The sequence below is a fragment of the Primulina huaijiensis genome, unplaced genomic scaffold (genome assembly GCF_012295235.1).
Source record: "Primulina huaijiensis isolate GDHJ02 unplaced genomic scaffold, ASM1229523v2 scaffold32015, whole genome shotgun sequence".
In the NCBI taxonomy this organism is placed as follows: Eukaryota; Viridiplantae; Streptophyta; class Magnoliopsida; order Lamiales; family Gesneriaceae; genus Primulina; species Primulina huaijiensis.
This window is the reverse complement of record NW_027357518.1, coordinates 89829-104727: the sequence shown is the minus strand read 5'-3', so window position 1 is coordinate 104727 and position 14899 is coordinate 89829. Positions and strand designations below refer to the sequence as shown.

Here is a 14899-nt window from a genome sequence, read left to right as displayed (position 1 = left end):
TACTTCGTATTCGTCATCGCTTTACGAAAATGATTAACCCAAGTTGCTATAGAAGTCCATTGTAAGCCATTATAAACTCATTTTAAATCTTTGATTTTTTCGATGTGAGACAAGGGTATCACAATCACCCCTCCTTCAGAACGCGACATCCTCGTCGCAGCCTGACCCCTTAATCCACCAGCACCGAAAATCTAGAGGTGGCTCCTACATGTTCAAGAGGTGGCTCCCGTCAAGTAGCATTTTGCCCCGCAGGTTCAAGAGGTGGCTCCCATGCACGTAGCACTTTGCCCCGCATAACACTTATTTCCCGGTGTTCCATACCGGTGACCGGCTCTGATACCATTCTGTCACGCCCCGAGCTCATGTATATATATATATATATATATAGACACACACACACACACACAAATATATCAGGGTACAATCCCAACAAATACATGATGCACAAATTCTGTGCTATGGTTTCCCTTTTTGTTTTCTTCTTAATTTCGGTTAGTAAGAAGGTGTCCACCCACTATCAATACCACCCACACCACAACCCTGGAATCTCTATTTGCCTGTCTCCATAGCCCATTTTTGTTCCCATTCATGCACCCGCCAAAACTTAAGAGGTATAAATGTAGGGGAAACCTTGCCGCAAAGAATCAGAAGTAGGCGGCGGCGAGTTGTATCGTGGGAGAATATTCTCCTACCAAAGTTTTTATATATGGAGCTGCATGCAGATCGAGAATTATTTATCTTCACTGCCCATTTAAAGATTTGTTTAAAACTCGATCCAATCTATCTACCGGCTAGCTGTTCTTTAATTTCTTTAGTTTGATTTTTCTTTCTTTTATTTTGGTTACTTCTCTCTCTTGTTTTGCCATTGCGAGAAAGTTCCCGGACAGAATCCTTCAAGGGTTTTCCACCCCGCAACTTTCAAGAGCCAAAGATTCCATTTTTCGAGGTAGTTTTCTTTGTTTAATCAGGTATTCTTTTGCATTCATTTTGTTTGGTGTATTTTTTTGTAGCATAAATAAGTATATATTTTTTTTCCAAGATTCCATGACTGCGCGCGGTAATTTATTTTTTCCTTTTTCTTCTTTCGTGCTAAGGTTATGAGAAAATAGAGAGAAATTTAAAGAAATGTTTTTTGGAGGATTGGGTAAGGAACGTTACTTAAATAAAATTATTATCATCTTAATTTAAAATTCTTGTCCAAGCGCCCACAAGCGTGGACTGGACAAGAATCATTATTTTGTCCGATAAGCATTCATTCATTCGTCAGCTATATTTCCTAAATAATGTTACATATAAAATTATAGAACAATTCTTAATAAATTCAATAAAAAATCTCAAAATATAATAGTAAAATCTCAATTGTTGTATTTTTTTAAAGGGAAAAACTTGAACATGGGCAAGAAAATAGAATCTCGCAGAAGAGATTGGAGGGTGTATATATATCAACCAAATCTTGAATTATTAATTATTGTTGCAGGAGTAGTAGAAATAAAAAGAAAAAGTGAGTGGTAAGGGGAAAGATGTTGACGTGTATTACTTGCTCGAAGCAAAGAATGGAAGATGGGGGTGAGGATACCCCGCGTAGGACTCCAAATCCTAAAGACACCCTCAAAAGCCTCACTACCCAGGTTCCAGTACTCTCCTCTCTCTAATTATTGAATTTCTTTCGTTTAATCCACGTATAATTGATCTCTTATAATTATTATTAACAGAAAAAGTAGATATTCTTAATCCATGTAACCACTCTTCTTAATTAATGTTACTTTTTCCACATCCAACGATGGGTCCACTCTTGTAACCTTCTATGGAAGTGGTCAAGTTCTTGGTTTTGGATCTGAATAAGTCTCGGTAGAGCGCGAGACTCCACAAGACGATAATAAATTTTTATAACATTTTTTGTGTAACAATCTGCATGTATAACACAAATAAAAATTTGATTCATATATTGATTATAGAAGGTTAAAAGAAGTTACAGCTCATTAGTTGCATGGGAATGTTATAGACGATTTTTTTCCCAACACAACCAAAGTGTATAATGGAAGGAGCAAGGCGTTTGGGCAAGCCTTTTTCATATGGCTAGACTGTTTCAAGAAAGCTTATTGCATCATCAGTAATGGTTTGTCGTATAATTGAGGCAGGCAGCAACGAATCGATAATGACTTCCAAAGAAGGGAACATTGTCACGCTCACACCTCGGATCATGTGTCCAAATCTGGTCCCAATATGTCTGGTCCAGCCCTTGTTCTTTTCTCTTTTAAGTTTATTTTTTTGGGATAAACCTGTTTTCCAGTTTTCCATGCGTGATCAATTAGTCAAACTGGAAATTTTTGAAGTCTAATTAGGATATAGTTTTTGAATATTCAAATTATATATCATGTATTAAGGTATAACATATGTGTGTGTGCGCGTGTGTGTATTAATTCTTTGTTTCTAATTTTTTTATGTATTCAACTTTAACTTTCTTCTTAGAACGGAGAATACTCTGAAAGCTAAAACAATATTTTCACTACTTTCTCAGTGTCCTAATTTCAGTTTGAATTAGAAATATGCTCTGTTTGAGAGTCAGAGCTTTATTTCTCAAAGATTGGATACATACCAATTGGTTCGATTATTGTTAAATGAGAATTTGAAAAGTATGGTTTTATGTGTAGTTTTCCATTCATATATTGGCTAAGAATTCTAGCACAATTTCTTAACACCAGATCAAGGATATGGCATTGAAGGCTTCGGGAGCGTACAAATGTATGCCCGGTCAGACAGATGACAACTTCAAGAAACGAATACCTTACCCCGATTTCGATACAATATCAGAGGGGGTTCTGTACCCTTTTGTGCAACCAGGAAGCTCCAGTCATGCTCCAGCTTGGGATTTTTTAGAGTCGGAAATCGTCCAGCTCAGCCTGACCCAAAATTTTCTGGTGGACTAGAATCTAGAGACACGGTGCTAGAGAAGGAAGATGAATCAAAAGAATGGATTGCACAAGTGGAGCCGGGTGTTCAGATTACTTTTCTGTCTCTTCCTCAAGGCGGGAACGATCTTAAAAGGATCCGTTTCTGGTATACACCCGTTAACAACATTTGTGTCTAGATGATTTTCAAGAAATCGTATCTAAATTTCAAAATAAAATTAACTTGGATGTCCGCTTTGTTTTTATTTTATGACCTCCGTCTTGATTGGAATTTGAAGCCGGGAGATGTTTAACAAATGGGAAGCACAAAGATGGTGGGCCGAAAATTACGAACGAATAATGGAGCTGTATAATGTCCAGAAATTCAATCAGCAAGCTTACAATACTCCAGGGAGATCAGAAGATGGAGTAAGTCAGACTCATTTTCTCTTCCATTGTGCTCTTGTTCAACAAGATTAAGATCATCTTTCTATTCGAATCGCTTTCGTTGTTAAAGAAACAGTTGTTCTTTTTTTGAAGATAATTGCTTATATATCCACAAAATTTAAGCCTTTACTTCCTATTACTGCAGAGAGACTCGACATATTCAAGGCTTGGGTTAGCCATGGAAAGCCCTCGAGTGACTCCATCGGTAAACAAAGAATGGACTCCGCGGTACCATCCCCATGGTGGAAGCCAGCATTACAACCACGGATCCAGTGCATACCACGACGCTGGCACGAAGAGTGAGACTATGGAAGCATCAAGAATGACGACTTCATCTCGAGATGAGGCCTCAATATCGGTTAGCAATGCAAGTGACATTGAGTCCGAGTGGATTGAAGAAGATGAGCCAGGTGTTTATATTACCATCAGACAATTTCCCGATGGAACCAGAGAGCTTCGACGACTCAGATTCAGGTAACCAAACTCATACCTTGTGAGATTTTCCCAATATTATTGATTCTCGATTTTATAGGTGTCTAAAGTCTAAACAATACGTTTGAAATTAAACCATCTTTTGTAGTCGCGAGAAATTCGGAGAGGCACGTGCGAAGCTTTGGTGGGAATCTAACCGGGATAGAATACAATCTCAATATCTTTGCTAGTACATCAGAGACATTAACATTGGAACACCGGTGACCGACGGGCCTGAATTAACCACCATTGTTGTGGTTAGAAAAAGTAACCACGACGTTAGTTTTACTTAAAAATATTGTCTTATAAAGAGAGTTTAAATTCAACCAGATTTTTCATCGAGTTGCTGCTTTGTTTTCGGTGTTTTATCCCAGCCTAGGCCTTGTTTTATTCAAGATTTTGTTCAGGCTTACACCACTAATTATTGAACAGTTAAATTTCACCTGTCTCATCAGCATGGTTTTCTTAAATTATACTGATGCAAGATTTGATATTTTTATAGTTTGAACAACTATTCTTTGGAGCATTTGTCTGTAACTATTTTGTTATATCATGAATTTTAATCAGTCTGAAGATCTTTTCTCAAGTTCTTGACGACTGATATAGATTTCTTTTGATGTCAGTCATACAGAAAGTAAACACTTCACGATTCTCTCATTAATATCATTTATTTGCCGATAAACATAAATAAATAATCACTATAAACATCAATGTAACGTACAACTCGATAAGATTTGCTTAGAGCCTTCTAGAGAATACTTTGTCAAAAAGAAAAGTACTAAATGTTATTTGGAAGATATGAACTTGAAACTGTTGTTCCGATATATGGCTTCATGTGGTATAAAAAAAACATATAAATAAATGGATCTCTGTGTAAACAAACTTGTACCCAGAATTTGCATCTTATTTCTCTGTATTATCTTGAACTTTTATTTGAGGAATACCAGAGTTTCTTTTGGCAAATCAGAATCTTTTCTGATTTGACACCGTACTCAGTGTCTTCTTTCCGGCAATCCCATCTCATCCCTTTAGCTAATGTAGCCACCGCATCCACAAAGTAGATCGATTCTCGAATTAAGGTGTACCCATTTGGCCGGAGGATACGATCCATTTCAAGCAAAACATACTTCATTTCGCACCTGTCAAATAAAAAATAGTTCCTGTAAAGTCGTTTTGCAGCTGAATAAGAAGAAATTTTATCAAGAAATGTGGTATTCGATTGTTCACCTTTGACTTTCAGCGGTGAAAAGGCCGTCTAGATGAAGAAGATCATATGTTCGAGGATATGTTGAGAAAGCCTCACACCTAATAAGACAGACAAATATGAGACACTGTTGAAAAATCAGACCCTGGTGGGGGGTGGGCCGGGGTGCAGTGCTGATACTGTGATCTATTTTCGAGTGAGAGGGCGTAAGTTACCAGTCGTGATATGTCCCGACGAGGCCTCTATCATACACCACGCCAAGTGTATTAGGAGCATAAGAGGAAACAACATTCATGACCCATGAAGGGTACTCAACTAAACCAGCAGCGAAACCTCCATACATAGTGTTCATGTCCATGATGTTTCTTATCTTGTCCGTTCCGATAGCAGGGAGCAACTTCCTATAGTGTTTTACTCGTGACTTCCATTCACTATCGTCGTGCTTGAAAGCACCGTCACTTCCACCACGAACATCAGAAACACGTTCTGGGGAAGTATGCAGCCGTTCCGGCCATTTTGGGAGCGATTTTAATGCTAGTTTTTTGTACTTCGGATTAGGAGTAACAACACAACCTCGGATTGGAGTGTACCATGCTGAATCGGGTTCAAGACTGTCATCACATTTTGGAGGATACGTATCGGGAGCATCAAGTTTACTGTAACAGCTGCTATCAGATGATTTCTGCCAGACAGCAATGTCGTCTTTCTTCTTGTACAATTTGAAACACATTGAAGTAAGCAATTCTTGCAACTTCTCATAATCCGATTTCTGCTCTTCAATGGTCGTATTCCATCCCCTCCAACGATTCTCATAGTTTACCGGAGGGCCTGAGAGAACCCAGAAACCACCAGGCCGAAGAACACGGTTTATCTCTAATAGGTAAATTCCACCTGAAAATTCAGAATAAACAAGTAAAGAACCATGCTCGGAGAAAGGGTTGTGGATATTTCTAGTTTCCTAGGGAATTACCGAATTCGGTCCATGGTATAAGGCATCTTGAGCAATGTGCCATGTCGAAAGAGCTCGAAGGAAAAGGAAGTCGTTGTGTTGAGATGACACCAAGAATCGCAGGAATTCCGCGTTCTAGAGCAAATTGAACTTGAGCCTCGTGATTATCTCTCGGGGCAAGTGAGACCGTCAGGATCCCACGATCAAGTAAATCTCCTCCCCAGCTAGCAACCTATACAAATTGTGCACTCAAGAACTTCAATACTTGATGGTAAAATACAGATGTACGCAGCTCATGGGAGAAACATACAAATCGTACTCACCCCACATCCGGTATCAATGGCAGTTCGGATCGTTCCATCTTTCATTTCCGGGATCAAATCTTGCATCAAATCAACATACAGACTGACACCATTTGGAAACATTGTGCCACCACCGGGAAAGAGGAACTTCTCCCCTTCTTTCTTAAGCCAGTGTTGATTAGACTTTTGTTTGTTAATCCAATCATATGGAACATTCCTGGGCAGAACCGATCATTGAAAATTTATGCATTTAGTATAACTTGTTAAATGAAGCCTTCCCTTTACCCGCAGATCGCTCCCCAGCATAATTGCAATGGAACAAAACCAGTATTTTTAGCAGGATAACGAAATTACCTGTACCAACATTCGTCCCTGCTCTTGGGCCATCTGATCGGTAATTTATAACCGTCAGGTGGGGGAATTATGCATTCTTTCTTTTCAAACACTGGAGGGCAATGTCGTTCAAGAAACGAAAGGCGATGAAGATTGTACTTTTTCCATCTCTGCAAGAGAAAAGGAAAGCATAATCTCATCAGCACAACATTTAAAACAAGAAATTAACTGAATAAAAAGCCTCTGAATCGAATATTAGAAGGCAACCTTCGGATCTGTGCAGGGCGTGTAATCTTGAAATTCAGGACCACATTCGGGAAAAGTTGCAGCTTTAATTTGAAGAGATCCTCCGGCCGTTTCCTTGGATGTTTCCACGGATTTACCGATATCTTTAGCTACAAATATATCTTTCTCTGAACAAAAAATTCCACCAAGATAGAACGAAAATCCACATAATGCGATGAACATTATCGACATGGGAACTGCCCTAGAATTTTTACTAGGGTGAGAACTTGGTTTTCCATCTTTATCCTTCATGGTTTCTTGATTTTTCTACAATCTGCATGTATATGAGACTAGATGAATATCACTGCAACTTAAGCTTAAAAAATAAGTCCAAATTGTCGAACACATTTCAGACCCTTACAAATCATGAATCGAACAGGCATGAAACAGAATAATTTCATGAAAGTGTAGACGAAAAAGGCATACATCCATTTCTATCAAGAGTAGCGTCTGAAAAAGATTATATACATATAAATAGCTTAATCTAACACAAATATAGCAGCAAATCCCGATTCCCGAATACACAAAAATTTACAATAAGGTGATGTAGGAGCTAACTGTGAGTTAGAAGCGTTACCACAGTTGCAAAAAGGAAACTTATGAGAACTAGCAATCAAGACAAGAAAATATGAAGTAAAGAACTAGAGAAATTGAAGAAAAAGGGAAGCAATTTTTATGCCAATATTTGTGTGATGTTGGAGCCCAAATCTGAATGAATTTCTGCCTACTTCTTGAGGGCCCTCTTCATCGTTAATCTAACAAAAGATGAAAGAAAAAGAAACCACCAAATAAAAGAATCCCACTTAACTAGCGTAGCCATGCAAAAGAAACCAAAAGTACTACTTGCAAAAAAAATTTAATCATGCCTTACAGATGAAGAAAAGATGACTCAAGAAACAAAGTAACAAACCAATCCCTCTGAATATATTTTTTTTTAAAAATCCGAAGTTCTAACAACAAGGAAAAATACAAACCCAAGATGCCAGAATTGAATTTGCAATAAACATCCAATATTTTAACTAAAATATGCATACAAGCTCAAGAGCCTCCTCCAAACTCCAAATCAGATCCGATTGCCAAAATTGGAATGTAAGCCAAAATTTTCCAACACATAGAAGAAAAAACTAAGATCATGGAAACGGAGGCAGCCCATTTTCGAAAATTTCGACAAAAAAAAAAAAAAAAAAAAAAAAAAAAAAAAAAAAAACACAAGAAACAGAGAACATTGTCAAATTAACCAGAAAAGGCACAACGCAAAGAGCGGAGTCAAGATCTGTCCCACAAAACATCAAAAATATATGATATAATCCGATTATCAGAAACGTTAAAAGATCGAGAAAAAGTACCTCACACAAAAGAAAGCGTATATGTCTGCCACAAAATCGAGGGCGACTAAACTCAAAGTACTTTCCGGAAACAAGACTGCAAACCTTAAGAACCAATGCCAACCCAAGAACGAATAGAAATCCCTCTTACAATACTACGTATTTATTGTTGAATCAGGGACAAAAGAATGCGACAGCAAATTGATAGAGTGGTACCCAACCTTGTGAAAAGGATGAGGGAAAGATGTGAATGTACTTTACCCTGCCGCACCGAAGTTCATCCTCTCATGCATATAGACATTAGGGAGGCATGTGTTATGCGTAGCTGTCTTTTAACTGGTTTTCTTATTATTATTATCATAGAATAAATAAATAAATAATATATATTCCTTTTTTGTTTAAAAGGTGCCTTCCTGCTTGTTTCTTCATTGTGTTGTGTTTTTCTTTGTGGGGTTAATTCAGTTTAACAAAATAGTGGAAAAATGGGTGAATAATCAACTTTATAGATTATAGATGAAGTTATGGGACACAAAAAATAGGTTGTGTGGAATTAATTATTATTATTATTATTATTATTATTATTATTATGGAAATGACTTCCTATGTTTACCAGAAATAACTGCTACTCGAAAATATGGTCCACTGCAAATATGCCACGTAGCTATGCATTTAAAATGGATCATGGGTCGGGTTGTCTTTTCCACATTAAATATTTGTCGAAGAAATATTGACTTATTTTAAATGGATCTGAGTGATTATTTTAATTAATGTTGTAAGACAGCATAGCATGAATATTGTATTTAAATTTCTTATCTGATCACTTGCTGAAGCTGGGAGATTACAAATTATCGAACACCTTATTTTATTTTTCACAAATAATTTTACCGAGCATTTTTATAACATTTCATAATAAAAATATGTTACTCCACGTTCTAATCTTCTAGGCCGGCTGTTTAAATTTTTTTAAAAAAACTTAAAAAAATCAGAACTCCAATAAATATATTACTAGGGGTTTCTAATTAAAATGACAATAATAATATGTTATTAAATAAATAAAAGAGGAAAGTGTAAATTCGTGAATAAAATAAGTGCCGTCATTTGTAGATAAGAATAAAATATTATTATGAAATGAAAAAAATAATTGGATGGATCTGGCAATTGGCATGAATGGAGGAGCACAGCTATTTAACAAACTTCACATGGATTTTGACTAATTTATAAATTTGCCTAAACTATTCAACGCCCATTCTGATTTTCGTTTTCTTTGTTTTTCCCAATCTGTCGGCTGCTCTCCTTTTTTTCTTTTTTTTTTTTTTAAAATCTTAAATAAAACTGAGATTAAAAAAATAAATAAATGCACATACAATTAGAAAACGTCGGATAAAAATATAAAATAATCATTCAATTTCCAAAACTTTTATTTATACAAAAAGATCAATTCTTGCCACCTTTTTCTTTTTGAGTTTGCTTTAATACCTACTTATCCACGTGAAAATGTTTATTCATGTGGAGCTCTTAGCTCCTAATCGTTATTACAATGCAATTTGATTAGGGTTAATTAATTACAGCGGAAAATGAGTTTAAAATTTCTTTACAATGAGCCTAAAATATGCTATTTGACTAATAAAAATAGTATTTCATCTCACATCATAAAACATTCCACACATAATCAAAACAACTCATACAACAACAAATCATATCCTCGGGACATACCCCGATATATAGAAACATAACATATATACTGGGAAAGACCACGAAACCTCAACTCAAACTGTGACTTCCTCCAGAAGTATCATCTCCGGTCTCCTGATATCCTGTAGTACCTGTCATTGTCTACATACAAATACAACAACATGACCATCTGGGTTGAGCAAAGCTCAGTCTGAAGCAACCACAATATATATCACAGATATCTAAACAATGATATATGATATGCAATGCATGTATATCGTGGAGGTATCAGGTCAAATGCCCATCCACTGAGCACATGTCAGAGTCAATCGAATCGCTATCAAATCAATGCTTGAGCTGGCACACTGGCCTCAATCAGGGATAATCGTATGATAGCGTCGACAAAGCGCCATCAAATCCCAAATCTCAATCAATCATCGTGGCCACAAATGACTATGCTTTAAGGGTCATGTAATACCAAACATAACATTGTGTTCATAAACCCAGAATCAAATCAAATCACATCAGGGTATCCAAAGATCATAGCTCAACGTGCATATCATGTATACCACATCAACTCAACAAATAAAGAATATAGACATGTATCTCAATCCAATCAATCAAACATATATCATATAATACAGATACATGTCGTATGTTACCTGGTCGCAACATACCTCAATTCTTCGTCTTCAGTCAATATAGCGTGCTCCACAATTATGATTTTAATATTGACACTCAATCTACATAGCCAAAATATTCCTTTTAATCCATGAATTCATTCAAGTTGCAACTCTATTAGCGTATAAGTCATTCTACGCTATTCAGTTTAAAATTTAAATTATTAGGAGAATTATATCATATAATAGATCCCAATAATTACTTGTATCTCATCAATAATATTTATCTAGTCATGTCCAATTCAAGATTTAAAGTTTCAAAATTATTTTTAAACTTCACAAATTCATATAAAATTGAAATCTTGATATAATTTAATTTCAACTGTGTACGTTAATTTTTCATCAACTATTTTATCGCATATATTGAAATCAAATTCATATACATGCTATTCTATCAATTCATTAAATAAAGATGTCAAGTCTAAGAGAAAATTACCTCAAAAGGACGTTCTCAACACGAAGATTTCAAATATATAATTTATCCAGAGTTTAAACAACAAGTCAATATAATTTTGAGGGTTAGAACTTGAAGCCCCTCTGTTTCTTCTTTTTCTTTCTCGCTTCGTTCTTGTTTCTTCTTTACTTTCGTTTCTCTTCTTTAATTGAAATTAACTCACCACCTTTTCTTTCCTTTAGTGGCTTACACGTAAACCACTTATTTGTGTTAAGGAACAAGTTGGATGCATTCTCCAATGAGCAAGAGGCGTACAGGTAGTAACCAAATCATGATATTCTCATCTTTTTGGTAATGACAATATTGCCCTTAAAATTAAATCAAGTATTTTTCACTTTATTTACACAAATGCCATCAAATTTAATTGAGTATTTTTCTAATAATTTACACAATTGCCATCAACATTTTAATGCAATATTTTCAAATCTATTTCCATAATCGACATAATTAACGTTAATCAAATTACGGGGTCTCACAATACATATGTAAAGATTCAATTGGGATGCTAAATTATGTTTATGCAAACATTATTTAAATTTTTAGTGATACCAATTCTTATTCGAAGCCTACAATTACTCTATTCAATTTCTCATTTCACGCTAGAAAACGTTACGAATCTAATTAACAACAGTCGTTGAATTATATATTATTCGTTTATTTTTTGTCCATTGATTAAAAATAGTAAAAAATAAAATATTATTATTTGCATGTAGATCTAGCAAAAACTTTCCAATAATTGTATATTGATTATTTCTTTATTCTCAACATGCATGCATGATGCATGCGTATATATATATATGTCCTTCACTTGGATCGACCTTCGATATGATGACAGCTTTGCATTCATAATCAATGAAGAAAAACTTCATGTTATGTGTCGTGCACAAAACAAGCATGTCTCCATCATTATATATATGTTTTATTCTTTTTATTTTGTCAATTTAATTAAGATTATATTTTTCTATTCAATAATTTGATTAGTTTAGGATATATACATAATTAGTATATAAATAAATAATATTTTCAAATAAACATTTGACTAGATTAACAAAAAAGTAGATTATTATTCTTATATGAGCAAGTAAACTAATATATTATTAATTATAGTCGTGTAGTGACGAGAGCACTCCGCGTAAAGTCTCTAACCAAAATATTTTATTCAATCAATGGATATTAAAAAAAAAATTAAGTAGAAAATGGAACCCATTTATTCACCTTCGTTATATTTTCATAATTGACAAGATTTAATCAATAATTTATATTGCATATCGCTGATAATAGTTTATTTTAATAATAAAATTCTCACACAAAATTACATGAAAGAAACCCTCTTTTAAATCGTATATTAAGCAAATTATCTTGTAAAATAAATTGTGATTTACAATTTTCATAAGAAAAGGTTTCACCATTAAGAATCTCTTTCTTAATCTATAATACAGATTCAAATAATAATAATAATAATAATAATAATAATAATAATAATAACAATAATGAAAAATCCAACTGTGAGCAACCTTTTAATTACATTATTCGATTCAACTTCCCCTTGTATATGTATATATTCTACACACTATTTTCAAAATTTGGAAATATAAACTATTTATTTAATTTGGTTGATGCTGTTTGAGGATCAAATTAAATATCTATTCTAAATTAAATAATGGTGTTGGCCAGATAATTCATCACCTAATTTTGGATCACATGCCAAGATGCGGCTACACCCCGCCATTTGCTGCATTCTGAACACACACACATATATATCACCAATCGTGTCAATATATGTGATGATCAATGAGATGTCATTAATATATTGAATGTGATCAAATATATCTAAATTGTACAATATTCAATAGATGAATATCACATAACAAAAAATTGGACAATATATCAATATAAAAAATATTTGGTAAAAAAATATTTGGTAGAAAAATTATATTATATAATATTCGAGATTAAACTAAGAATATTTTACCCAACTTAAATTATTAATATTTCGCCGGAGTAGATTTATTTCTTAGTTTAATTGCCTACATAGATAATTTTATTGTTAAAAACTTGTGCAAAACAAACTTTTTTATGAGTATAAGTTTCAAATATCAATTATAAATAATTTTTTTTAAGAATTATACAAATATTGTCGGCCAAATTTTAGAGGCAAATACAACTAACTAATGTGAGGTCACGTGCATCTACAAAACACGCACATAAACTTTTGTCTAATAATCCATACGTATCGTAGTAAACAATTAATAAATTTAATTGAAAAATATTGAAAAGAAAAATAATCTTGAATTTCAAGATATAATTTATTCCTGACAATAATATGTTCCTTAAATTTATTTTCTTATTGATATGATCTTGGAATATTTAAATATGATTTTTGTCTTTCTAGATATTATGATAATTAATAAGATATTTATGCTAAGATTTTTGTGATATGATATATTTGTTTAAAAAGAGTTTGTTTCTAATTAAACTTCTGCTTTCTTTGTGTAAGGTTTCCTTATGGAGATAAACTCTATGACTTATAAAGTCTATAAATAAGAGAAACAAGGACATTGTTAAAGGCTTTTGGATTGATAATTCACGCACTTTGCACGACACAAACTTTTCAGAGAAAATTAATTCACAATGTCGCTGCTGATCGAAAAAGTGCTGTTGCACGCGTTGCATTGATTGTTGGAGACATCTACAGACAACATCCGTGACGAAGTTGGCTGAATATCGTTTTTGTTGCTCCACTATTTGGCATCATGTTTTTGCTTTCTTAATTGTATTTAGTGTTGTTCTTTATTTTAGAAAACATTTATTTTTTCAACGTGTTGAGAAAATTGATTTTAGTAACAATCAATATTGTTATTGTTTTTGTGTAAACTCATTGGTTTTATAGTTATTAATTTTAACTCTGAGTCACCGCATAAGTATTTATACTTGTGCAAATTTAATCTTGTTCATTGTAGTTGTTTAAAGTCAATTTGTGTTACAAACTTTAATGTTTCGCTGTATGTGGTAAAATTCAGCACAACACTTAATTATGATAAAACATAAATTTACAATCTTATACACTCACATCTGTCAAGAAATATTCCCTGCAGATATAAATGCATATATATTATATATATATTTACAAAAATGATTCAATTAAATTAGATAATTATAAAAATATTTACCATATAAAAAATACAGTCTAAATAAATCTAATATATTATGAACGTCGGGAAAATATAGGGGCCGCAACAATTGATTATTCTAACAACTAAAGTGCGTGCCTGCATGTGCCACCCGATGTGACCATTCCTCGTTCACATTACTTTTTTTCTCATGATAAAATAAATGTAGATTGCATCGTATATTGCTAGCAACTCACGCATGTGAATTATAGATCGATTTTTAAACCAAATAATTTTTTAAATAATTAAGATATTGATTATAATTAACAAACTATTTAATTAGTTTTAAACGTATTAAAATAAGTTATTATTATATTTTTTTATTGAATGAAAGTAGATGTAATTTTGTACGTCCATTAAAATGGTTAAATAAGTTACTATAATAGATTGATGCATTATTATATAATAATACAGAATTATAATTATACGAGGTGAAATATCTGGACAGATCATAACTTTAGGCATATGTTGAATGAAGACATTAATTCCCACTATGGGATTATTATTATTATTATTATTATTATTATTNCTAAATTAATAAAAAAAACTTATTAATTCATCCAATATTTTTAATTAAAAGCATTTTAAAAAACTAAATAAATTTTCTATCAAGATGGATCTCAAGATTGTTTTGATCAATCTATGAAATAATTGGGCCATCCATTGGATCGTTGACGAAAGCACAAAGAATGGTTTTTTTTTTTTTTTTTTTTTTTTTTT

At 33.4% G+C, this 14899-nt stretch overlaps 1 protein-coding gene, 1 long non-coding RNA gene and 1 pseudogene across 4 annotated transcripts; 1 reads left to right on the top strand and 2 right to left on the bottom strand.

Moving 5' to 3' along the window:
- Window positions 1–547: 547 nt before the first annotated feature.
- Window positions 548–4282, top strand: LOC140968025 (protein Brevis radix-like 1; annotated as a pseudogene).
- A 154-nt stretch (window positions 4283–4436) lies between these two features.
- Window positions 4437–8536, bottom strand: LOC140968035 (probable methyltransferase PMT20). 3 transcript variants are annotated; one of them, XM_073428875.1, is made up of 8 exons: window positions 8426–8536; window positions 6862–7153; window positions 6616–6764; window positions 6283–6478; window positions 5981–6191; window positions 5226–5901; window positions 5034–5111; window positions 4437–4945 (listed from the first exon to the last, which is right to left on the bottom strand). In XM_073428875.1, the coding sequence occupies exons 2-8, from the start codon at window positions 7129–7131 to the stop codon at window positions 4723–4725; spliced, it is 1803 nt and encodes a 600-aa protein (XP_073284976.1). In that variant the 5' UTR covers window positions 7132–7153; window positions 8426–8536; the 3' UTR covers window positions 4437–4722. The 3 variants fall into 3 exon arrangements, with proteins under 3 accessions (XP_073284976.1, XP_073284978.1, XP_073284977.1); XM_073428877.1 differs by having other exon boundaries at window positions 8226–8473; XM_073428876.1 differs by having other exon boundaries at window positions 8310–8473.
- Window positions 8537–9786: 1250 nt separating this feature from the next.
- On the bottom strand, window positions 9787–11176 carry LOC140967993 (uncharacterized). Its single transcript, XR_012173677.1, has 3 exons — window positions 10992–11176; window positions 10553–10618; window positions 9787–10037 (listed from the first exon to the last, which is right to left on the bottom strand). It is a non-coding gene; the product is annotated as an uncharacterized lncRNA (long non-coding RNA).
- Between the last annotated feature and the right edge of the window lie 3723 nt (window positions 11177–14899).